This window comes from Sceloporus occidentalis, unplaced genomic scaffold, assembly GCF_023333645.1.
Source record: "Sceloporus occidentalis isolate IW3139 unplaced genomic scaffold, rSceOcc1.0.p SCAF_5, whole genome shotgun sequence".
Lineage (NCBI taxonomy): Eukaryota > Metazoa > Chordata > Lepidosauria > Squamata > Phrynosomatidae > Sceloporus > Sceloporus occidentalis.
In genome coordinates, this window is record NW_028316985.1 from 162554820 (window position 1) to 162581139 (window position 26320).

Here is a 26320-nt window from a genome sequence, read left to right on the forward strand (position 1 = left end):
AACAGCAGTGAAGGGTTTGGTAGTTCTTGTCAATAAGACTTCTAACGTGAACTCTATAAAATTTAGCATTTCAGCTTCTGTCTGGGTACTTGCAAAACAGCTATTATCATTTAAATTAGCCTTTAAGCAGATTAAACATGGAACCCCCTATGATGAATAGTCCCAGTACTAGCAGCAGGGTACTGTTGTATGCCAGCCTGAATTCTTTTTCTCCTTAATTGCTTCTAATTGGCACGATCAGAATAAACTTGTTCATGCCCCACATATACAGACTACAAGAGGGATCATTTTTCAAATAAGCACCAAAGTTAGTTGGAACATCTCAGTTGTACCCTGCAGAAGACTGAAGCCACTTTTAAGAAATATCTTCATATTTATTTAAAATTTTAATATCACTGGTTTGCAATAGGTTGAGGTGGTGATACTGATGAAGTTTTCCTTCTTTTGGGAAAAGTCATCTCTATCTCCAAATGCGCCAAACATCAGGCAGTAGAACTCAGTTAAAACTTATGCCCAGTTTAACAATATCCTGAAAGGTCAAAGAAATTTAAAGAGGCAAATCCTGGCAGTAAAAACTGAAACATGTTTTAAAATATAAAATGCTGGAAGAATATCAGTTGTCATTTTGTATGGAAATTTCTTATAGTTTCTTACATTAGAACCTTAAGTAGTAGGTTTATTAACAATTCTTATTTTTCACAGGCAAACACACAGATGGTGGTTTATACAGTAAAGGACCATCTTACTCTGGTTATTCTGGGTATATCATGATGCCAAATATGAATAATGACCCATATATGTCTAACGGATCACTTTCTCCACCAATCCCTAGAACAGTAAGTTTACTTTTCTTATATCTGTCTGTCTTTCTATTTGTCTGTCTGTCTGCCTAGAGATAGAGACGAAAGACTCTACTCTGTAAAAGCAAGAGTTGTTTACAGATTAGCAAGCCTTTAGTTTTGATAGGATTAAAGAAGAATGCTTATTACTAATTAAGGTGCTGACAGTGCATTCCTGCTGCTCAGGCTCATTTCTTACTGTGCATAAGCTTTCTAGGAATTTAAAAAAGCCAACAGAGGAGCATAAGAGGTGAATCATACAAAATAGCTTGATAGTGTGACTTCAGTGGTAGGTGCAATCATTGGTTTACTTTTGTGGCACTTGTTGTAAAGTAAGCTTTCCTGTAAAGATTGATACTTTTGTATAAAGGGGATTGCAAGCTCCTCTTACATTTACATCCTTGAGTTTACTAATCTTGGTTGGACTAAAGAGGCTGAAATGCAAGTCATGGCTAACCTACCCCAAACATAACCAGTCCTCTGTATCAGAAATGTTAAAGGCATTACTGGGACAATGTTACCCTCCAATAGCTTCTTTTTAATATGAAGAATGCCAACAGGTATTGCATATCACAGATCTAAGTGTCCTTGATAGGACTGGCACTGCCTCATTGATAACTATTGACTTCCAAACTAAGCTAGACTTTTTAAAAACGGCTACTTAAAAATATGCTAGATTTTTTTTTTAAAAAAAAATGGCTACTTAAACATGTGCTAGTCTTTCAGAGGCTATTAATCATATTTCTCTCAGTGTTGGAACATTTTCAAGTGTGTGTGGATTAAGTAGTGTAGGGCTTGTTTAAATGATTGGTTTAATTAATAGAAAAATTGTGTAGAAAAATTGAGTCCATCTGAGATGAAAGTTTATAGTATTTTAAGGCATCACTGTATTTCTTATTGTCAGTTGCCTGAGTAGCATAGAAAAAAGCGAGTTATTCCAGTGAAATAGCCACATTTGTATCCTGATTGCACTGGAAGGAGAGAGGAATGCCTTATAAATTTGAAGTTTGTAAACAGTTTAAAAAAGGAATATGGTGAATGATCTGAATGCATACATTCTGCAGAGCAAACAGTTGGATTTTTTGCAGCTCTGTGACAAATGTATAGTTGGTGGCAACCATGGCTTACTAAAGTGTTATGTTTGAAGGCTACCATTTTATGTATACTTGTTTGGAACTTTGTCCCATTTGATGTTTGTTAGACTGTGGTGTTAGGTATCTTCAAGCGGGCCATGACTTTACTACAACTCTGCCATAGGATTTTCTTGACCAAATTTATTTAGAGGGGACACAGGCTAAGCAGGTGTAACACATCCAAAGTCACCCAGTTGAATTCCATGGCTAAGTGGAAATTTGAACCCTGGTCTTCCAGAGTCCTGGTCCAGCACTCAAACCAATATACACTGTGCTAGTGAGATTTACTTTTGACTAAACATGAATTCACTGCATGTTTCAGAACTCTTAGTGTAAATAAACTACATTCTTTATAGTGCTGTGGTACTTAAATGGCAACAACACTGGTTCAGGTTTAGAAGCTATAGGCATTATTCTATATCACTATGACTTTGAGTGAGACAGGCAGCAATGCTTGCTATTGTGATGCTTATATGTTATTCATGCTTTAAAAAATGAACATGAGAAATTCCTCAGTTAAGTTTCTGGTTTAGTGTGCCTCCATGTTTTTCATTGACTTACTTAGAGGCATTTGCTTTGTCTGGATATTCACTTGAGAATACTGGTAAATGGTCACTATGTGTCTTTTTATGCGGATTTAAATTATTATTGTGGAGGGAAAATGAACATGAAATCAACACTAGATCCTATCTGGCAGAATCATACTGAACCTTGCAATTTGTTTTGTAATCCAAGCAATTTTGAATTATGTTTAATATCTGAAAAAATAAAAAAAGTATAGAAGGTATCATTAAAAACCTATAAGTACATATATCCACATAGACATAATTCATAACAGAAACTCATAGTTTGCATCTAGATCTCTTGTCAAAATTTGGAATATTATATATGATTTTTTGAAAGAGTAAAAACATTCAGTTTAGCTATATTGCTAAACAATCCCTTTAAGTATACTGCTTTTATTTAAAAAAATTAAGAAACAAAGGCAGTTTATTGGCAAAACAACATGTTCCTGAATGTTTAGATATTTAGAGGGAATTGTACATGAGAAGTTATCAGAGGTGAACATTATTGAATGTTCTTGCATTTTCAAGCTGTATTGCCAGGTTGACATCAGTTTCATTTTCTTTCCTTAAGGTTATAAAGTTTATACTTTGTGTGTTTTAATTATAATGGCATTTAGTGATATAAAATGTTATTTAAATATATTTTTGCTTGGCTTTTGCAACTTTGTGGCAACTGTAGAGTTCCCAGCTGGTCAGGAATAAGCTTGAAAGAGGTAGAAATGGCTTGGAGTGATATTTACAGGGGAAATGATAGTTGTGAGAAAAATCCATCCCTACAATTGCACTTTTTTTTTACCTTGACAAACAGGTTTGGAAGCACATATTTTCTAGGGTGATAAGGTTCTACTTTTCAATCCCTGCTTTTTTAGTAGGCCATACCATCTTCTGGTGTCTTTCTTTCAGAAAGAAATAGAATTGAAATCTTCCAATAAATTTAAAGACATATGGTTCTCTGTTGTGTTGAAATGACCATTTGTGGTCAGATTTGCTCCATGATAGATGAGGTATTCTTCATTAACACAAGAAAGCAACTGCAAATTGCCTGCATTTGTTTCCTCAGAGGTGTTATGATACAGTGAATTCTGTAGTGCATCTTGAATGCAGAGAATTTCCTCACCTTTTTTCTGGACAGCATTAGTTGCCAATATGTAGGAAATCTGATTAATACCATTTACTTAGAGACATTTGTATATAATCAGTTGGTTTATAGTTGATACTCATTTACAATTGGTGTGGATAGGTGGGTAAGAGGCACTATATGGGCACATATATAGGTAAACTGCTCACTATGACATGTTAAAACTCTGGGTGAACAGAAATATTCATGCTGGCAGCCCACTGAATAGAGTAGTTCAAATACTTTGTCAGGTAAAAGTTTTGAGTTAAACTTTTTATGCATTTTAGAAAAATTTCAGAGGTGAGCAACTGTGACAGGTCCCAGGGTCATTTTTATGCTCCTGGAAACTTGTGTGGGTCAAGTGGGTTACTAAAAAGATTCCCAACTAAAAACAAAACAAAGCAAGAACCTCTAAGTGGCTGGAAGTTTGTGTATAGGCAGGTATTTTTGATGTTGTACAGTATGGTGGGAAATTGCAGCCTATTTAACTGTTAGTAGAAACTCATGGAAACCTTCAGAAGAGGTACTTCACACATCTAATGATGCATCTGTATTTATTTTTCTTGGGTGGCCTGGGCACTCAGGAGAGTTAAGGGTTTGAAAAAGCCCAGCTCCCTAAATAATTTCAATAATTTAACATATCCAGCTCCCTAAGCTGTTTCTCATAGGGCACGGTTTTCAGGCCTTTCATCATTTTGGTCACCCTCTGGACATGCTTCAGCTTTTCAACATGTTAGCACCAGGACCGCAGCTTACCCACTCTTCTTTTATGACAGTGGCCTAAGATACCTATCCCTCTGTATGCTGTGCTCATTTGAAGAGAGAGAAGACTAGTGAATGGATGAGCAAATTTTGGAGCCCCTTTCTGTTATGAATTGCTCTGAATTATCTCTCAGGCTGTGAAATGTGTCTCTGCTCTGATTAGAGTGTGCTGCATGTAATGTCTCATATGCTTTTTCTTGTTTAGCCTTCTTTCCAAAAATTGTTCATGGAACTGTAAGGACATTCTTAGTTCAGAAGACCATATTTGGCAAGATGAATGAATTACCTTATTGTTCTATCTATAAGATTCTGGGGCCCTTTCATAAGATTATTTTCCAAACTAATCTCAATATGTAGAGTTTACAGAAATTAACACTGGAAAAAATTTGGCCCCAAATGAGAGATTTTTAAGTAGGAAAGGGAAGAATATTTGCAAGCATCATAACTCCTTGACAAAAAGACAGTTGCCTGATTGTTGGAAAACTCCAAAAAGGAAAATGTAGACACACAAAATCTGTCCATGGTCAACCACATTGTTTCAGCATAAAACCCAGGATATTTTTGAACTTTTTTGTGCAAACAGAAATTTCCTACATCAAATATGCCAATTTTTGTATGTGGGGGGGTTTGTACACAATAAGTCTTGATCTGTAAATACTACTCAAACTGCATCAGTCTGGAGGAGTCTCTTGCAATAGGGAGCAAATCATTTGAGGTATTCATTCTTTATGGCAAGAATGAATAATTATTAAGATTAATATCCCTGTTTTAAGACAGATGATTTTTTTTATTACCGGGCGTTTATTCCCAAACCTTCCTCTTTCCTTAGTTCTAAACCTTCTAATTCCAATCCAAACTAGGTTTCCATATGTGTGTGTGTGTTGTGTGTCTTCAATTATTTCCAATGTATGGTGACCCTAAGGCTTCTATGGGGTTTTCTTGGCATGATTTCTTCAACAGAGGTTATTTATTTTCTTCTCCTGAGGCTGAGAGCATGTGAGATTTTTGCCTAGCTTGTTTTTATTTTGAAACATCCTATGTTGTCCTTGAATATCCCAGGTTACACATTTTCAATTTGCTTGAAAAGGAGCTGCTATAACCATGGAAGGAAACAGCATGAACAGCTGGAGCTGCAAAAGGCAGAATGCTATCCCTCACAAAACAAGTGTTAATGTAGCACATGTGTAAAGAGCGAGACTTCTGTGTCTGTTGGCAGCTTCTCCCTTAACATAAAGTGTTAAATAGAGGAAAAGAAATGAGAAGGGATGCACTATAATTTTTGCAATTCAAAGCAGTATAGTTTTGGGTTTTTGTCTTGGACCTGAGTCTATCCTTCTTAAATTCATAGAAAGTTCTTTTAAATCCTCTATTATTCTGCTTGTTCACATCCCCTTCTGAAGCAACACAGTTAAGATTCAGGGCAGGAAGAAGTAAAGTAAGTAGATGATATATGTCCTTCATTTTCAGGAAGAAAGTAAAATCTGTTTTACTTTTCGTCTTAAGTATCTTGATTTTAGTTCATAGCTGGAAAAATTAAATGGAGCAGTGGGACTCTTAGCAACAATGAAAGAGCCTGCATGATTTAATATAGGCAGTGATCCAAGTGCCAGATTTAACTTAAACCCTCATAGGTCAAATCTGCACTGCAGAAATAATGTAGTTTGACACTGGTTTAATTGCCATGGCACAATGCGATGGAATCCTGGGATTTGTAGTTTGTTGTGGCACCAGTACTCTCTGACTGGAAAGGCTGAATATCTCTCAACATTATAAATCTTAGAACATTGAGCTATGGCAGTTAAAGCAAGGTGAAACTGCATTATTTCTGCAGCGCAGATTATACCATAGACGTGCTTAGTAGTGTTGAAGCTGAGGTTTATCTTGTAGCTTCCACAGACTTTACTCAGGAATTATGGCCTAAAAGCAGTCGCTAGTCCAAATTAATGTAGACCCATTCAGTTAGATGTTGAATGACAAGTCAATGTAAATCCCATTAATTAAAAAGGTCTACTCTACTTGGAAAAGACACATTACAAAAGGATTGCTCAATAAAGGAAACAATGGCCCTAAGCTTGCCACACTCAGAATGGGGCTGTTGATGTGGACTCATAGGGTCACCATAACTCAAAGTTGAGCTGACAGCAAACAACTCCTCTAGTTGGAATTTGCAATTGGTTTCAACCTGTATGTTTTATTTTGAGGAATGAGCAGTGCAAGAAGTTTGAGGTACCCAATAATAGAGGTGCGATATGAGTTTATTTCACATTGATTTTACTACTGATACTGCTGATGCATCTATGGTATAGATCTAATACAGAAGTTAGCAATTTAGACCAGACGTTTCATATATATTAGGAACATTGTGTAGAACACATAGGACCGATAAATTCTAGATCACAAAAATGCAGAGGTAATAACTCTGTGAAATACATATTCAGCAAGTTTTCAATCCTTGCTGTTAAAAAGTTTGAAAATGCAGTGGCAAAATATATGAAAGTACTAATAAAACATATGTTTCATGGCCCTGATTTCTGTACAAGTCTTTTCTCTACTTGGAAAATTATTTTTTTAAACAAGATTACAGAAAAAAGGATTATATCTCCCCACATCTTGTGGTGAGCCCTGTCTAGATGAAAAAGATGCACAAACTTGTGTATCCCTACAACATGGTTGGATGTAGAATCTCCAGGCAGATGGGAGGAGCTCATCTAGGTTTAGTGAAGCCAGGTCAGCTGCCTTAAAAGCTAATAAATAAATAAATAAATGCTATGTGAATTTGTCTTAGAGGTAGCATTCACATAGAAATAGTGTTGAAATGAATTGTTGTATAAGTTCAACTGTGAGCTGCTGAACCCCACTGAACATATTATGATCATTATTTATTTTATTTTCTTATATCCCGCCTTTCTCCCAAAATAGCAACTCAAGGTAGCAGAATGTTAGCTGTTATGACGTTTTATCGGTATAATTTTTAAAAGGCTTATAATGGCAAAAGCCATATATTCTGAAGTGATTCCATGGCATGTTCAAAGTAAAACTTCAAACACATGGCAGCTAGAAGTTTGTAATATTGATCAACAGTGGTCCTTTATGAAATTTCATACAAGGACATCCAACTCATGGCATTTCTTTGAATCATGGAATAGCATATACAGTAAAGTAAATAACATGTTTTGGGAGAAACAGGATTTCATCTTCTCTGACAGCCTTACAAATCATTCCTGTTATTGCTGGGCTAAGTACAAAACGCCTTTCATAGAACCTACATGTGGAATGTTATATAGCCTTTAGGGATGAAAAAAATGCAAAATACTCCATGATTGTTGACTCTTTGGGTTTAATTCCTAAGTATCAGTAATAGCTTTATAACACCCATTTGGTTGACTTAACATTGGCTTGTCAAAGAGATGTTTTTTTTCTCCCAATGAATGTAAGAAGCCAGAACTAGCCTTACTGTATTACACATGTGTACTTATTTGTGGTTAACTGTAGCATGGGCTTTGATCACAATATTTGATTTGGACGTCTTTTTGGTGATTTGGAAGAGGGTCCTTTCTTCATTGGACCGATTCCATTCCAGAGAACATCTGATTCCTTTTATCTCTAAACCAAAGCCTCGCTTCAAGTGAATCTGTATACTTATGTCTTCTCTTTGAATGTTGTGGGAAAAACAACAAATGGCTGTAACTATGTGGGGACAGTGGGATGGCAGAATTGCATTAAATACATAATGGATGGTCTGAGGTGATAAAGCTTGCCAGATTTCAGACAATGGGAGCAATAATGGTTGTGCAAATAAGCCTTGTATTTTAACTTCTTAAAAACAGGGAGTGCCCATAACTTAATTCTCTTCTTTTGTCAGAATTAGCTTAAATTTGCTGGAATTAAGCTTATCAAATATCAGAAAGACAAGTGTTAGAAATCTTATGGAAGTGCCACTCCTTCCAAGTTTGAGGTACAAATGAGCAGACTGGGAAGTTTTCCAAGTTTTTGAAGATACATATGCTGTGCATGTGTGCACACTCTCTGCTGTCTACATGGCAAACAAGTGCATTTTCTGTTTAAAAAGTACATGAAATGTATCCCCCCCCCCCCCAAGAAGGGGTTAGAACTGTTTTTAGAGAGTTAGGGGTGGAGCAGGAAGTATGGCAAAGTGTCCAGTGAAATATGTAAATTTAGTAACATTATGAAGTCTTACCAGAAGCAAAGGCCTGAATCCAGTTGTTAACTTCAAGCAGAGTGTTCCTTCACTCTGTCAACTTATGATGACCCCAGGAATTTCATAGGGTTTTCTTAGGCAAGGAGTACTCAGAGTTGGCTTTGCCAGTTCCTTCTTCTGACACAAGGTTTTCATTGCTGCTCTCCTATCCAAGTATTAACCAAGGTTGACCTTGCTTAGCTTCCAAGAATCAGACAGGATCTGGTACTTTTAGGGTATTTAGGCTTTCCAATCGGACTGGACCTCCTGAATTAACTGATGAATTGTAGCTAATCAGTTACATAGGCCCCATACAGACAGGCCAAAATAAAGCTGCATTGGGTTACTTTGGAGGTATGCTGTTTCAATGATGCATGCGTACCAAAGCCACAATCCAGTCCTAAGCACTAGAGCGCAGCTTTGACACAGCTTCCAGACTCTTAGTACGCATGCATCATTGAAACAGCATACCTCCAAAGTGACCCGAAGCAGCTTTATTTTGGCCTGTCTGTATAAGGCCATAGTTCTTTTTTATTTCAGCGGGACCAGTAATTGGGATTTCAGACAAAGGGCTTCTCTGTCATGAATGGCTGCATACAATATTTCTCTTCAGGTTTCGTCTGTTATGAAGAAAGGACAAAAGAAGTACCTTTTAAAAATTTCCTGGATTTTTAAAATCAAAGTTATACAGTGGGACCTTGTTATCTGCTGGGATTTGGTTCCAGCATCCCCCATGGATAACAAAATCTGTGGATGCTCAAGTCCCATGAAATATAATGGCTGAGCAAAATGGTGCCCATTATATAAAATGGAAAATCAAGTTTTCTTATTTGGAATTTATACTTTTTTGGAATATTTTCAAGCCGTGGATAAAAAATTTGTGGATAAGGAGGACTGACTCTAACATGCAAAGATTTCTTTTTTAGGCAAGCCTTCAACTGTTAACAGATTAACAGATGATGGACATAAGTTTTAAACAGATAAACTGGACTTAATAATATTTTAGTTTTGTTTTTAATACTGAGGATTTTAAAATATTTTAATTGGTGATTTAATGGTACAAACAGGTTAATTTCTGTTTTAATATGTTGGTAGACGTCTTGCATCCTGGTCATACAAATCAAAGCAATAACCAGTGCCAGATATTAGATAATACTCAAAATCTAAAGTCTGTCATCCTATTCCTCTGATCACCTTTTTCTTTGGAAAAAATACAGAATATGCAACATGACTGCTAAATACTTTGCAATCAGAAGTCAGTTTTTAACAAAACAAAACACAAAGTTAAAATTATTAGGATACACGCACTATTTTGTTAGAATTTAGGACTGATGAAATATACATTAATTTATCCCAGAGGTATCTATAATGCAAATTTTGGTTCAGAAGATTTCTACTTTGCTTGTAGCACAGGATATGTGTGTGTGTGTGTGTGTGTGCGCGTATCAAAAAGAGGAATGTGTTTTAACTAAATAGACTTGAGACATGATCTTTTGGCTTAAAGGTTTAGACCCAAGTGCTTGGACACCTATTTCTCCACAAGGCAAATGAAAGATAGAGATGATCTAAAAGACTGACAGAAACTGCTTACAGGTGCAGTGGTTTGCTGTATTCTGGCTGTTTGGGGGGGGGGGGGGGTTAGAGTCAGATGGAAAAATTAGCTGAAAACTGAAAGCTAGCCCAAGCAACATTGTTAATTGTTCTAGAATAAAGCTTGACACAAATTGCTCAGTACTCAGAATCATTTGCTGTGGGAATTTCTATACCTGGCTAGGAGCATAGGAAGTTGCCTAATGCTGCTGAATCAAACCCTTGGTCTATTTAACTTAGTGTTGTTGACATTGACTAGCAATAGCCCTTAGGGTTTCAGGCAGGAATTTTTCCAGTGTTACCTTAAAATGTCATGGATTGAACCTGGAACTTCCTGCATTCAAAGCATGTACTGAGCTGCGTTCATACATTTGCCCTTTAGCATGTCTTTTCATCTTACCATTTCATGTGTAGTCTTCCAATATACAGACAGTGAGGATGAGTACTTCTTATAGCATGTGACTAGTTATATGCTTTCCATGACCCATATTGCTAAGTTTCCTAGACATCTGCAGAATGCAGAGAACAGAAGAGCCAATTTGTCAACTTTAAAGCCACAAAATACAGTTTTCTTTCCACCTATCTTTAGCAACAGCAAGTGCTATATTGTTCATCAGTGAACTCCCTAGGTGGTTTACAATATGTAAGCCAATTGCCCCCAACAAGCTGTGTACTCATTTTACCAACCTACGAAAGGATGGATGGCTGAATGAACCTTGGAGCCCTGCCTGGGATCAAACTCACAATCTTGTGGCTGCAGTACTGGCATTTAACCATTTCACCACCAAGACATTTTTGCTGCCTTAACACACATCTTTTTATATGTAGATCCAAGTGTTTTTATGTGTAGGATTCCCAAGTGTTCCCATCAGACAATAATGCTGGAACTAGAGAAAAAAAAATATGGGAGGTGGCACAGAAGGGGCAAGGTATTTTTCTAGGTGGGTGAGAAGTGGAAAATTGCAATGCCAATAAAAAAACAGAAGTCTGCAAGAAGATGATCGGAGGATTCACAGAGTTCACAGATTGTATTTTGTCTATTCTTCACCTCCCCGCATGGTATAATGCCCTTCTTTCAAATAGTGACAGAAAATCTAAAAACGGGGTGGGGGGACAGCTTGACTCCTTTTGGGGGGCACTGCTCCCTTCCATGCCAGCCCTTCTGACCAGACTGACCTCCCCTCAAAAAATTTTCTTGGCTTCACCAAGCCTCCTGTATAGGTACTTTCAGACCAAACCTGGGAACCTCAGCAAGAATGCACATAGGAGAAGCCATGAATGAACCTTTGGAAACTTGAGGACAGAACCTCTGTGTAACTCAGATGAGAAGAACAGAACACTCAGTTATGGATCTGGAGAGCATTATTGCTTTTGTCACACTTGCAGAGACCCTTGCCAGTGCAGCTGTGTCTTATACAGTTCTTGAGATGTGCTTTCTGTGGCTAAGCAGGAGAACATTTCAAATGCTTTGGGCCCAGACTAAATTGCCATCCTGGTTTCATACTGTGGAAGGCAATATGGAAATGTTCAGCCAAACAATGGGTTTTGAGATGGCCCCATAAGCTACGTCTTACAATACATTTTGTTCTTTAGTTCAGATACCCTAGTGCAAAACACATGCTAATCATGTCAGTTATAATGAAGGGAGCAATTTGTCTAAATTATTTTCTTTTGCTTCCAAATGATAAATAATTCCTTACCTCTGCCTTCTGAGGGCAGTCATGGTAAAAGCACTCAGAATATAGATTAAGCCTGTCTAATCAGGTGACATCACAACCCAGAGCCAAGGAAAAAATCCCAAAGCATTTTTGGCAAGCAGGCAGACAAACACACTTAGTAACCAGAATAATTGTGGACATTCCTGCTAAGGCCAGTGATAGAAACTAATTAAAATCAATTAAATTAGACATTTTGTCATAACAGATCACTTAATTAAATTCAGTTTTTAATTTGATTGTCTTAAGTTAAAATTCAACATTAAATTAATTCCAGAGTTAAGTTTTTAATTAAGTTATTAAATTGTTAAATTAAAGGTTGTGCTAAAGAGCCAACCAATTTTACAATTCTTAAGAGATTCCTTAACTAAAACCTAACTATTTTGGACTTCTGTTTCTTGCTTTTTGTTAGTTTACAATGGCTGCATCTGCACTGCACAAATATTCCAGTTTGACACCAGTTTAACAGCTATGGCTCAATGCTATGAATTCTGAGAACTGTAGTTTTGTGAGACGTTTAGCCTTCTCTGTCAGAGAGTTCCCTAGCATTGAGCCATGGCAAGTAAAGTCAGAATCCAGTGTCAGACTGGATTATTTCAGCAGTGCAGCAGCCAATGTTTTGTACAAAGGAGAATGACAATATTATGGTCACACAACATTCAAACCACTGCAAATGTCTATAGGGATTGTTCCTTTTTAAAAAATTATGGTTAGAAGAGTATTCATTCCAAATTAATCAATTTTTAAAAAAAGTTGAGCTTTTAAGAAGGGTGGTTTTCTTTGTATCCAGGTGGTCCGTCAGATTTATATACTTGACACTGCATAGAGGAGCCTCATCTGTGCTAAAAAAAAAACCCCACTAAATTTACACAAGGGAAAATGGGAGGTGGTAACTAGAATAAACCAGTGGTGGTCAAATAATGGCACATAGGCTGCAGGTCGCCCATATGGCTGTTTTTGTGGTCCTCAAGGCTCCCCAAGGTCAATTTCTTTTTGTTCCAGAATGCATCCAAATTCACTTTAGGCTAGGGGATGTGGATGGCATTTCCACCTCTTGTGGGAGGTGCATCCCTCCAAGGTCTCCTAGGGGGCTAATGTGGCCCTGTAGTCTTCCCTAGTTGCCCCAGCCCTATTGTAAAGAATGGAGAAAGAGAGAAAACACAAAAGAGCATTTTGATAGGATGGGTGGAAAACTTGAGTTTTCCAAATATTCATTCATCTGTGTCCTTTTCTCCCAATTCAAGATGGGGCAAGGAGAGGTGGGAAATAAAATCACAGAAGGCATTTCTTTGTTCCATTATGTAGGATTTAATGCACACTTTTCACATAAACTTAATTTAATAAATGTATTAGTTGAAATAGTTTCCCTTTCTGATCTAAATGCTATTGAATCAGATTTTAAAAGCTTATCAGTAGCAATAGCAATAGCACAACATTTCTATACCACTTTATAGTGCTATGCACTCTCTAAGTAGTTTATAGTGAGTTAGCCAGTTGTCCCTAACAAGCTGGGTATTCATTTTACTGACCTATGAAAGGATGGAAGGCTGAGTCAGCCTGGAGCCCTGCAGGATTGAACTCACAATGTTTTGGCTGCAGTACCCACATTAAACCACTGCACCACCAAGGCTAGATAACTAATTAGCAGATAACTAAACACATTAATATTTTCCTATTAACTTTCCTGTCCCTAGTTTGTTCTCACATCCCATTCTGCCATCCCATTCTACCCAAACAAAATATGGAGAATTTTACTCCTTCTCCAGTGCTGCCCTGTCTCCTGTCCTGCCTGGAAAAAAGACAGCAGTTCTATGTGACTTCAGCCAGCACCCTGAAACTTGGCAATGCAAGGTTATTAAAAGTTGGCACAGGTGTGGAATTTGTGTAAGGACTGTCTGTTCCAAGAGGTTTTTAGAAAACAGCCCACTATATCAGATCTGTGTTTTTAGAAATGAAACAAAACCCAAGGATGTGAAACTGGTAGTGAAGTAAATTTCAGCTACCTATAAAAGAAGCATGCATGCTTTGTTGGCAGAGAAGGTAATGGTGCATCTCTCACAGATACCCAGTTATTTCCTCATTGATGAGACTTGCTCTTTCTTAGGTGGAATTTTTAAAGGCATTTTATTGAGCAGTAAATGTTCCTTTTAAAAAATGAGCAAACTTTGTCCTAGTCTGGAAGCAGAATGTTGTTCCATATAAGAGAACAACACCAAGGCATGCTTTCCTTGCTCAGTAATGCTGGACTAAACACTGAGGCATGGGTTCCCCTCAGCAATACAAACCAGGTTATTTTTCAGGATTCAACTGTTACAGACATGCTTGGATTTTAATTTCTCATTTCTAAAATCTGTGCACACAAAGGCCAACACTTAAATAACTGTTGGTGAACTGGTTCTTCTGAAATTTAGAAGAACTGAAAATATATGCATGCACACGTGTCATTTCGTATGAAATGCATACAGATCAGGACTGGATAACCTGTGGCTCTCTTATCTAGTCTCATGCAGACCTCCCACTACATCCTGGGGAAAAGCAGATGGTGCTAACATGTGAACCCCAATAGACCTTCCCCGGAAGAATGGGCTCTCTTCTCCCACTTTCTTAGAGGATTGTTTGCTTTTGAAGCCTGTTTGTGGGTTTTCCCAGAAGTTTACCAAAGAGAGAAAAAAACATTTGTAAAATGCTCACATATTATTAGGGTTCTTTTAGGTTTCTGTGTAAGTTTCACTTTTTCCTGCATCAGAATGTTAGATTAGATAGACTAACCTTCCCTAAACTGGGTTTGTCTGATGTTGTTGGACCGCTGTATTCATCATGTCCAGCCAGGATAGGCAGCAGTATAGGATGATGGCAATTAAATTGTAAAACACCTGATAGGACCTACTGTGTGTAAAGCTGCAATCCTTGTAATCCATTATTACCGTTTTAACATATATTTAATGTATATACAATGTACTTCTATTATTTATTACATATATATCATGCCTTTCTTCCCTAGGGAAGATGGATTTCCAGATGGACCTTGATAAGATTTGATAGGCTCCTGCCCAGGAAGGTGCTCCTTGGTCTCTTCTCTCTTGACCTTCCACTTCCCTGGTCAAAATGTTTTTCCCCAGTAAGGCTTTGGCTTGCTGGGCTGATTCATTGGCCTGAACCCCTTGTTATCTTGTTAAAAGATTGTTTTTTATATGTTGCAGGTGATTCTGATTGGCCTCATAATGTGTCATCTAAATTGTTTTACTATGATGTCAGCTGCCCCTGGCATTCTTATGTGGTAGAAGGGAGTGATACAGATATTTCAAGAGATATTCCTAGCATTTTTCTAAAATTAAAAAAAAATGGATATACAATATATACATTATTAAAAATATTGTCCACTACCTAGAAATGTTCATCTGAAAGCCTGATCTGCAGATCCAGAAAATAATTGATTAGGAGATGAGAATGAACTTTGGAAGCTTTCAGAGAATGCTATTAGATACAAAAGAGTCAACAACTTTCAATTCATGATTCACTTGAGAATATGTCAAGAAGCAAGGGGTTTCAAATTCTGAAGGAGATCCAGGAGTTTAAATAGGATGGAAAACTTCTACAATAACAAGGATGCCTAAAGAGATTGTGCAATTGCTTTCTTTGGAAGAATCTTAAAGAAAAGAGAAAGTATAGCTAAACTACTACACAGGAATACAGTGTTGTTTCTTGTAAAGCAAATTAAACAGGAAAGGTTTCCTGCTGTTGTTCTGGGCTTTTAATTCTAATCTTACCACAAAATGGTATTTCCTGAAAATAAATTTCATTTTTCTAAAGCATAATTGATTAAAGACTAAAGACAGACATAATATATTAATCTTAGTGTGTTCTTTGGATATACTCAAACATACCTTCTCAGCTCTCAGTTCTGTTTGTTAGTTTTATTTGCAAGGTTGTTGTTTTTTGTTACAAGTTTAACAAAGAGAGAAAAAAAACATTTGTAAAATGCTCACATATTATTAGGGTTCTTTTAGGTTTCTGTGTAAGTTTCACTTTTTCCTGCATCAGAATTTTTGAAATCAGGTTCTTTCTGCCCTTTTTGATGTCCAACATTTTGGTACAAATTCAGTGAAATTTTTAGACCTCTGAACTGGCCAAATGCAATAGATAACTACTGTTGCCAGCTTTCAGGAGACTATAACTTCCTGCTATGTAGTTGAAGATATGGAGTTTATAAAGGCATTGTAGACCAGATTCATCACAGCAAATATTGATGAACATACATAGAGTAAAACTAGATCTTTAAGAAGTGGGCACTGAAAGCCTTCAGTCAGGATCAGCCCGTCTTGGTTCCCTGCTTTTAGACAAATTAGGAGTCACTGCACTTTCATAGAAATGACGACGATTAGTTGTCATAGTCTCAGCCAGTCTCCAGTCAGGGGAGATGGAGAGAAGCCATTAACTGCCCATCCCAATGAGCTGTAAACAGACACGTTAATGTTTCTTCTCTTCATTCAGTTTCTCCTATCTGTCTTGCAGCTTCAGAGATACTGTTGACAATCTACCAGTTCAGAATCTGTACTTTTTCTTCTTCTCCTATCCCTTTATTATTGTACCAACGTACCTCATTAAGAGTTCTGGAGTTATGTACCACTTCTGCAACATTAGTGAATCCAAATAAGAGGTATTGCCCATCTCTTAACTTTCTCAGTGACATGGTTAGAGCATCTCATTAATCCGCTCCCCCTTTACTTTATCCCTTACTCATTGCTGCTGTCTTCTGTTCACACTCTTCCCCACTGTTTGTCCTCATCTTAGGAAAAGGTAGTGGTCTCTTGCTCACTGTCTCAGTCATCTAGCTGTGGCTCTAGCTGAGATGCTGGTAGCTTTACTGAGAAAAGGAGCAAGTGACGAAGTTCCAAGGTAAAAACAGAATTGTTACATGGTTGAAAAAAGTATGCTTTAAATTATCTCTCTTTAAAACTATATCTGTATATAAGTGTATTTTGTCTGTCTCCAGCTTTGCAAGCCTACATTTTGCTAGTGGTAGATAAATACCCAACAAAAGTCTCTTTCAGGTTCAGTAGTGTACAGTGGTGGCTTCTTGAATATAGACCTTGCAATTGAGTAGATGCATTAAATCAATGGATCTTAAGTGTTTTCACAATTCCCATTGATTCTACTTCAGTTAAGATTAAAAGTTGTGATTTAGCCCATTGAAATGGGGGTGTAGAAGAAACCCCATTGCTTGCACAATGAGGAGGATGGCAAGAATTTATGAATAATGTGTCCAAACTACCTAAAAGTTATTATAGTGCAGTTAGTACTTGCTTGAATAGATGCTAAGAAAAGTGAGATGTAATACTAGGCCAAATGAGATGTGACACAGGAAATAGTCAATTAGAACTTCCTCCTTAAAAACAGTCACCCAATGGCATGGCAAGAAGCTGGATCAAAACCATGGTACTATGAAAAATAAAACACATTTTCTGCATGCAGTTTCCCTGATTATTAAATTGCCCTTCCCTCAAAATATTTATCTGTCACATGATGACAGAATCTGTAGGTACCTGCAAGATGCAGAGTAAATAGTTTCAGGGTAGGTTTCATTGGGATATTCCAACACCATAGACTCAATTGGATTTCTTCCTTTTTTTTAAGTTGGCTAGATTTTTGTTGTTGTTGTTGGGTTTTTTTGGTTTTTAAAAATCATAATAACAGATTTGTTGCATTATATCTTCTAGAGTCCTAATTGATAAGTACCTTGGATTAGGCACAGACTGCACAAGTTACACATGATATTTTACATATGGCATCTGCTTGTTTTCATATAACCTAACTTAAGTTGACATAAACTGACTTAAGTATGTGTTACTGGAATGTATGTTTCACTAGCCCACAGGTCTTGCTTCAGAATGAACATGTACTTTTCTGGTGATGCAGAAAATCATGCTGAAGACAAAAACACATTTTATAAGTAAAGAACTGCAAGTATTGCATCTTGGTTTCTAACTTTTAAAATAACGGTATAAACCAATATACCCAGGTTTTTATGATAGGATACTAGTGGATCTTAGTCTCTTTGAAATATTTTTAACAGTATTCCAGGGCATTGATTATCTATTTAAGAAATTAAAAACTAAAATTTGTATACCTGAACAGTTTTTTATGGCATTCTTTGCTAAGAATCTAAGTTGATTGGTTACATGGAATACATATTCTTACTACAAGGGAGGTATCTCTATTCATCCTTATATGAGGTGCTTGCTTACAAATGGATTTAGTACCTTGGCTTTACAGCACTAATTTTCTAGCCTGCCTTTCTGTGTGCAATCATCCTTTATTTTACTTTTCAGGCCTCAGAATACATGTGCATAATAAGCAGTTGATTTTGTGTGGTCCAGGCTATAAAAATGTCCCTTCTGTTCTTTCCATATGAAAAACATGTTTTTCATTTTGAGAAATTTTATATAATTCTGTGTGTGCTCATGCGCTTTTCTTCTGTGTTATTTCAGATTAAAAACAAATGCTTCCCTCCCCTAAGTTTGCATGTTCCAATTACAGAGTTGTGAAAATAAGTCATCTTTTAGCTTTTTGTTTCTTTAAAACAGCTATCGGTGATGTCAGAGTCAATACTAAAAGCATTAAGAATGCTGGCAGAATGTAATGCAGCTGCAATCCAACATGATGTTGGAAATGGGGTTGAGAACATAAAGGCTTTCCATATTCCCAGGGCGCACAACTGCTTGCGGCCTTGGCTTTGATCTCTTCAAAGGCTGCTGCCTCCTCCTAGATGGAGAGACTTGGCTGCCACTCGCTTGCATTGAAAAAAGGCAGAGGTCTCTATTCAGGCAGAAATCAATCACTGTGCAGAAACAATTATGTGTAATTCAACCATCATGAAAACAGGACGAGATTATGGGTTTGTTACCTGAGTGACTGCGTAGAGATGGGGGAACTCTGAACACAGGAGTCCTGCTGACATGCCACATCTTGATGACAATTATAGACATATGAATGATGTTGCGGGCGGGGGAGGCATGATGACAAATGCTGGTCACGCTGTCCAGCAGAGCAGAAAATGAGGTTACAATTGGGAGATAATGTTTGCATATGTAACCATATTTCATCAAGCTGGGCAACTTCAGGGAACAGGCAAGCTGGGCTGTGGTAAAAAGTATGTGTCCGTAGTGTAGCGCACTTGATATAATTTATCCCTGTATTTATATATCAGAGTGTTGTCAAAGGATTATACTGTATTGACAAATACTACAGTAATGTTTGCAGAAGCAAAAGCTGAGGGTGGGAAGAGAAAGAACAAGGGAAGGGAAGGGTGAAAATCTTGGGTAATTCTGAAAGAGATAGCATCTGAAATGTGCTCTAAGGCTGCCTTCCTATTTTTGAGAATGCTAGTGGTGGTCTCATGAATTGCTGTGTTTTTGAATTGCAAGTATAAATGCCTCCCACTGCTTTCCCATCCATGTCAGACATTCAGAGGGCTACATAGTCACATTTGTGTACAGCTGAGCCTCTCTCTCCCCCTTTTAAAAGTACAAAGATCTTAAAGCTCCTCTCAAAATATTTCAGCCACAGTGGTCTCTATTTAATATGTAAATAGATTTTTTTAAAAAATCTTCTTTTTAAAAAAAGACTAATCTGCATTTGAAATTATAGGGGATTACAGAATAATATATCACATTTAAAAAACTTTTATAGAGAGAACAGTCATAGGTGAGTTTTTTTAAAAAGCATCACTCTACTTTAAAATATATGCATGCTTCGTCTCCCCACCCCACCCCACAAAGCAAAATAAAATGCAAAGAGATGGCTGATTATAAATGGCATTGCTGCTCAGTTTGATACACAGGACTAGGGTTACCTTTTATGCTGCTCAGGCTTTAGACATCAGAGGCGTGAGAGCTGCTTTGAGTTACAGATCTTCAAACAATAAGTCAAAACAAAAAATCAATCCCTCCAGTCCCTGGCTGCAGTTATCTAAAGATAAAAGAGAAAAATAAAGTTATGCTAAAGCAGATAGAGGAAAGGAGCAGATATGCCAAGGAAACACAGAGGACAAGTACAGAGTTGAAGTGGGCCCAGTGTGAGCCAACATCAATGAATTTTTATCTTATCAAAAAGTTTTAGGGTTGCCAGTTCTTTTCAATCTGGATCCAGTCTGCTTCAGGCTAGCCTGAAGCATTGGCTTCAATGAAGTCGCTTTCTTCCACTCTCTTAAATATAACCACAGAGGAATTAGACTCCATTTCACACACAGTATAAAACTTTGCCACAGACTTCAATAATTTAGAGATTGGAATAATCTTTCCTTGTATAAGTATAAACTAAGGGTTTTTAAAAAATGCTTATTGAAAGCAATAAGTAAAAAGAAAAACAGCAGATATGGAGGTGGGTTGATAATTAGTTTAAATGTTCTGAAACAGTGACAGAAAAATATTCATGTATATGAGAGAAACATTTAATGTTCTATAATGTATTGGAAGAGATTCAGAAAAGGATTTTTCTGCCATAGATGTTCAGTGTAAAAAAAAAATGAGGGTGTGAATGATATTAAAACAAAACCCCTTTTGAAATGTCATCAACACTGAGACCAACTTTTAAAAACCTGCCTTGGATGAATCTCCTCTTTTCCCCAGCCTTATATAAAAGGCAGTCTGTAATCTATTCCGCACAGTGCCCCCCAACAAATGTAGGCATAAAAACCTAGGCATAAATGGATGGTGGTTGCAAGTTAGTATAGCTTAAAGGGATAAAACACAAATTCATGGGATTCAGATTTTAGTTGGAAAAGAGAAAAGAAAGGTATCAAGCAACAGTACAAACTTTAAATACATAGCCTGTCCTGCCAAAAGGTTTGAGAATACAGCATTAGAAATAATTTTAAAAAAAACCTAGGATGGAACAATTAAAAACAAAAAGATAATTCAAGCACACAGTTAACGCAAATGCCCAAACTTCTGCTTGCGTAACTGAATCTAGCTCATCTCTAGAACTGGCATGATTTCTAAAGTAGGGGAAACAGTTGCAGAGCCTTACTACACACTTTGCTATCTGACATACAAGGATAGTTTTAAAAGATGCCCTTAAGTTGGTCTTAAGGCTACTTCTAACAGCATTTCTCTCCTCTTCTCATATGTTTCCTAAAGAATCAGAAGATTCACACCAAGAAAGGGGAAAGCCTGCATGAACTGGGCTGTATCTGGCTACAACATTTGCAGTTTCTGAGCTTACAGCAGCTAAAAAAAGGAAGAAGCTGTCAGCCAGGGAAATTGTTTCTGGTTCCATATACAACTAAGTTCAGACTCGCCTTTCCACATGTGATTTCAAGATAGCTCCAGGAAGCATATGTGTGCAAGAAAGTTGCTGTGTGAATCGGCATTTGTGGGCTAAGAGACTAAATACACTAAAGTCACCAGATCCATTCTGATCTGGGAAGCTAAACAGGGTCAGTCCTGGTTAGTATTTGGATGAGAAATTGCCAATGAATACCAGGTGCTATAGAGTATATTTTAGAGAAAGGAATGGACAGCACCACCTCTGAGTACTTGTTGCCTAGGAAAATCCTATGAATTGGACAGGCAACATGAAGGCACATAAACAATAAATAAATAAATTAGGGAAAAGAGGTATGATAAATTATTTTGCGTTGAAGACATTGAAATCTTGATAGAATAAGCCTACCTATTAAATTTACTATGCCTACAAGACTCTGGTGAGGACATTAGAAGCTTAATTTTCCATTGGAACAATGTTCTATGCCAATTAATGTTGTTCAACAGCTGAATGGTTATTAAGTTATGGAGTTATTAAGAAAAAAAATCCATAAATGCCTGTTTTGGCTCAACCTTTTATCTACCTTATTGCTAGCTAAATTCCAGTGCTAGTTTATTGAAAGTAGGATTGCCAGAATGAAAACTAGAGAGGGCCTCTGCATCTTTATTATATAGAAGCGGGTATTTCAGTAAAAGTTGCTTTGTATCTGATTGTATTACAAGCAATATCTGCTGAAAATCCCTTCTTCTGTGCAGCTATTAAAGAGAAAGGAGCCCTCTCAAATTTTCACTCTGGCAATCTAACTGGAAGGAATCTCCTTACTGGAACCATCCTTGACAAATTTATTAGGCAATTGTGAGGTTCTTAGCACCTGAATGTCATCTAAGAATAGTCTTATGCATAGCACTGTGCCGGTCAATTATTTTTTACCTGCTTGGTAAGGAAAACATGATTGCCTTGTTTTTTTTGTATTGGTTTAGGTTTTTTTAAAAAAAAAATCTAGAAAAAATTTAAACAACTGGGAAAGTTTTTAATTTCTTTTGAGTTTCTTACTTCATAGTCAGATAAGTGAAGTTAACTATAAATGACCTATAATGAAAAACACTCCTTTATTCGCCCCTCACATTCTAATAAGCAAATGATAAATATGTCCAGAGTAGGTAGGGCCATACTCTCACTTTTTGGTCAGAAAAAAAAATTCTGATACAAACAGCATTTTTAGCATTTACATTTCTATACCAGTTCATTGTGAGTTCAGCACTCTGTAAGTGGTTTATAATCTGTAAGCTAGTTGCCCCCAACAAGCTAGATACTCATTTTAATGACCTATGAAATGACTCCAAGGTTAAGTCAACCTTGGTGTCCTGGGATTGAAGTCACTATGTTGTGGCTGCAGTACCAGCATTTACCACTGTGCCACCAGGGTTGATTATGGGTCCCTTTCTGATGGAAAAGTGGCATAGGAATAAAATAAAATAAAATAAATAAGTGCTACCAGTCACCAGTTTGGTGACAAACTGTTAAAGAACTTCACTGTTTTCAAATGGCGGGAAGTTGTCTTTCAGTTTTGCTGTAGTTGTATATTCCTTTATAACAGGGCATTGGGCTAAATGGCCCATGTGGTCCCTTCCAACTGTATGACCCTTTTGTTCTTTCTGCTGCAAGATGAGAAAGTCTAGGTGACTAACCATCAACAGGCAGTGTTTTCTCTTTATTTGGAAAACAGTTAGAATTTGGCTTTATTATTGGTAGAGAAGGAAGGGTTGTATGTGTGACACTACATTGCTCTGAACAAGGCAATATTATGCAAATTAAATTGTATGAATTGTATGTTGTCTTGCTAAGGTATCATAAGCAGGGAATGTTTTGAAAAACCTGCCTTGTCTGAAACACATTCAGTAGATTCTAACTGGAAGTGGTAGCATAGGAAGTGGGTTGGTACTATGATCTAGCATTAAAAATGTCTGTTTCAATTTTGGTGGTTGTTGCTTATTTATAGAGTATCATGGGATTTAATATGCCAGATGCAGAGACAAAGAGTAGGGGAAGAGTCTCTTCCATGCCCTGTTTCTGATTTTCTGAGGCATCTGGCTGGGCTACTCCTGGAGATAAAATGATGGATTAAAAGGACCTTGGTCTCATTAAGCAAGGTAGTTCTCATGTATAGAAATGCATTTTAGCTTGGCCTTCAGGACTAATTTAAAGAGGTAACGTTTCTAAAGAAGTAATTTTAAAACAAAGTTAGACTGATAAAATCTTAACTTAATAACATGGTGTCAAATTAGTTGCATTATCCACATATATGCAGCCACTTTCCTTTTTCTTACATGAAAGCAGGGAAAGAAGCCAGGAAGCTGTGTTTAGCTACAGATTCCTGTTAGGTGGGAACTTGAAGCACATGATTAATGGCTTCCAAATAGTCTAAGACAGTGGTACTCAAACTTTTTACCCTTGGGAATCCCTTTTACATTTACAAGTGAACATCCCTCCCCCCTCCCCCCCGCCCCAGGTAGTATCTGAATATAAGTATTTTGTTTATTCAGTGTACGTATTTTCATTTGCACATTTATGGGTTTTGAAAGGTATTATAAAGGAAATAACATCATTCAAATGAGAACAGTTTTATTTAAGCAAATTAAATATTCAACTCAAAGCAAGCCAAGAAAAAGGCAGGCTTGGGGAAGTGGTGGCAGCAGCTTTTCAGCTTTTCTGTGGCACGTGTAAATGCCACGCTGCGCCATGAAGCCACTGCAGGCAGCCTGGCGGCATGCACTGTCTGAATGCCGCTCCTCCATGCTGCTGGGAAGCCAGCTCTTACTGCAGGTCTGTTTTGCCTCACAGTCCAACACTCTCTTCCCTGACAGTGCACAAAATGAAGCCCAAATTTAAACATTAAACAGAAAAAAGACTGAAAATTTTGAATATGAAGATTAAGAGTTGTAAAATGAGGCTACTCTGTTCTAATAAGAAATAATGTTACCCACATAATAAAATACATTAAACATTTCCCAGATATTGCACTAATATTGAGCCAAAGCAGACATTACATTCATATACTACAGAAAGCACTGGAAGAATGATCTGAATCAGGGTCTGATTGGAGGAGCTCTTAGCTTCCCCCCGCCCCCCTTTTCAGATTGCTTAAAAACTTGGAAGTGTCAGATTTGGTAACTGGTCAGTGTGGTGTTGTGATTTGAGATAATGATATTGACTGGGGTGTTGGCTGCCTACAAGCAGTGAGAAATCATTTCATTATTTGAAATCAGTTGGGAAGTACAAAAGAGAAAAGACAGACAATCTACTGATAATTACAACATGCTGGTTGTGTGTCTGTGTTTGTTTCACAGGTTCTTACTAGTATTAGTCAACTGAGTAAACCTGTTCATCAGTTGATCCAATTAGTCTGCTGTAGTTGATAAGAACTGCATATCCTCAAACAGTCCAAATTAGGGAGAGAAAGACTCAGTTTACTGAACTGCTTTTAAATTAAAATCTTCCAGTTGCTCTCTCTTCTTCCCACTCCAGCCCCCTCAAGCTTACTTACTCAGCAAACTGAGTCCACAGTGAAACAGTAATTTGGATTCAATTAACTCAACAGGAGGGAGTGGAAAAGAGGCAGAAGAGTCTTGCCCTTCCTAAACTCAATATGTAAATTCTAAGGTATCCCTGCTTAAAATATTGGCCCTGTGTGTTTTACCTCATTCATAACTTTTGCCCTTTTGTTGCCTGGCACATCCTTTTGACTGTACTCTGATGTGTCATAATATTGATTTGTGTAATGTTAGAGGGCAGGCAATTTGCACTGCAGTCTACATACCTAGCACCCAAACAGGGAAATTTGGCAGTTTAGAAGTCCAATAAAGTTGGGTCATGCATTTTAATAGTTTGTGTATCTTGCTATGGATTTATCATGTTATTTTATCTACAAATCTACAGTGCTATATAAATAATAATAATAATAATAATAATAATAGATCTTCTTAAGGATTTAATCTTGCATTTAGCTGAACTAGCTAACATCTAACTTGCTGAGAATACTACTCTATTCCCTTTCCTGCTCAGTATTTAATTAGACTGTTGTAGAATATCACACACCAGCATCCCCATTGTTGTTTTTGTTTGTTTTCTTAGAGGGAGAGATGAAGGATCAACAACATGATTAAAAAGCTCACATACCAAAAGGTATTTAAAGCAGGTTGCTAGATACCCTTGAGGTGCAATAAGACTAGTGTTTGCAGGAAAGGTCATTATTGATCTTTTTTTGGTCTGTTAATTCTGATCCACCCTACCCCCTATTTATTGGAGGGAATATTTAAATTATACTGTGCTTGTTGCAGTGTTTCCATTTAGTTTTTCTCTAATATATATATATATATATTTAAAAACACTCCTCAAATGCTCAAACATGATTTATTTTGACAATAAGATTCCTTGTGAAATGCTATGAAGAATTGGTATATAAATAAACTAACTAAATAAGCTAACTCGTTTCACCTTGTACATTTTTACTGTTTTAAACACTAAAATTGTACATGGTGTCTATCACATAGAATAGTGTGGCTGTCCATTTGTAGCAGCAGCTGTGCTGAAATACAGTTCATACAAGTCACCCCATGACTGTAAAATAATGTCTGTGGTTTAAGGCTACAGTTTATACGTTCTGTTACTTTTAGTGTGCTCATTTTTAATATCATCCCTTGAGGTTGTAGTGCATGTCAATTAAAATAAATTGAAAATTTCTATTAAGATAAATCTGGATTATATGTAGGGTTACTTGACTGAAATCCTGTTTGATTTGTATACATTTTAACTTGATTTCAATAAGTACATTTGCAAGCAATAAATCTGAAGGAACACTTACTTTGTTTTGGATGCCTGCTTATTGAAGGAGGCACAGGCCTCATCTGCACTACAGAAATAATGCAGCTTGACAATGCTTTAACTGCCAAGGCTCAATGCTATGGAATCCTGGGGTTTTCAGTTTGTTGTGGCACCAGAGCTCTCTGACAGAAAAGGCTGAACTAGAAATTCCAGAATTCTATAGCATGGCATTAAGGTGCTGTCAAACTGCATTATTTATGCAGTCCAGATGAAGCGGTAGTCTTAGGAGAGGCAGTATATGGAAGAAGCGAAAAT

At 37.0% G+C, this 26320-nt stretch overlaps 1 protein-coding gene across 4 annotated transcripts in view; it reads left to right on the forward strand.

Moving 5' to 3' along the window:
- Nucleotides 1–26320, forward strand: part of LEF1 (lymphoid enhancer binding factor 1) — a 121138-nt gene that overhangs the window by 5921 nt on the left and 88897 nt on the right. For 3 of the 4 annotated variants that reach the window (XM_089525990.1, XM_089525993.1, XM_089525991.1), the window contains exon 4: nucleotides 703–836. The exons of the other annotated variant lie outside the window; for it this stretch is intronic. In XM_089525990.1, coding sequence (XP_089382116.1) covers nucleotides 703–836 — 134 coding nt within the window. The remainder of the gene's footprint in view (nucleotides 1–702; nucleotides 837–26320) is intronic. 4 annotated transcript variants of the gene reach the window in all.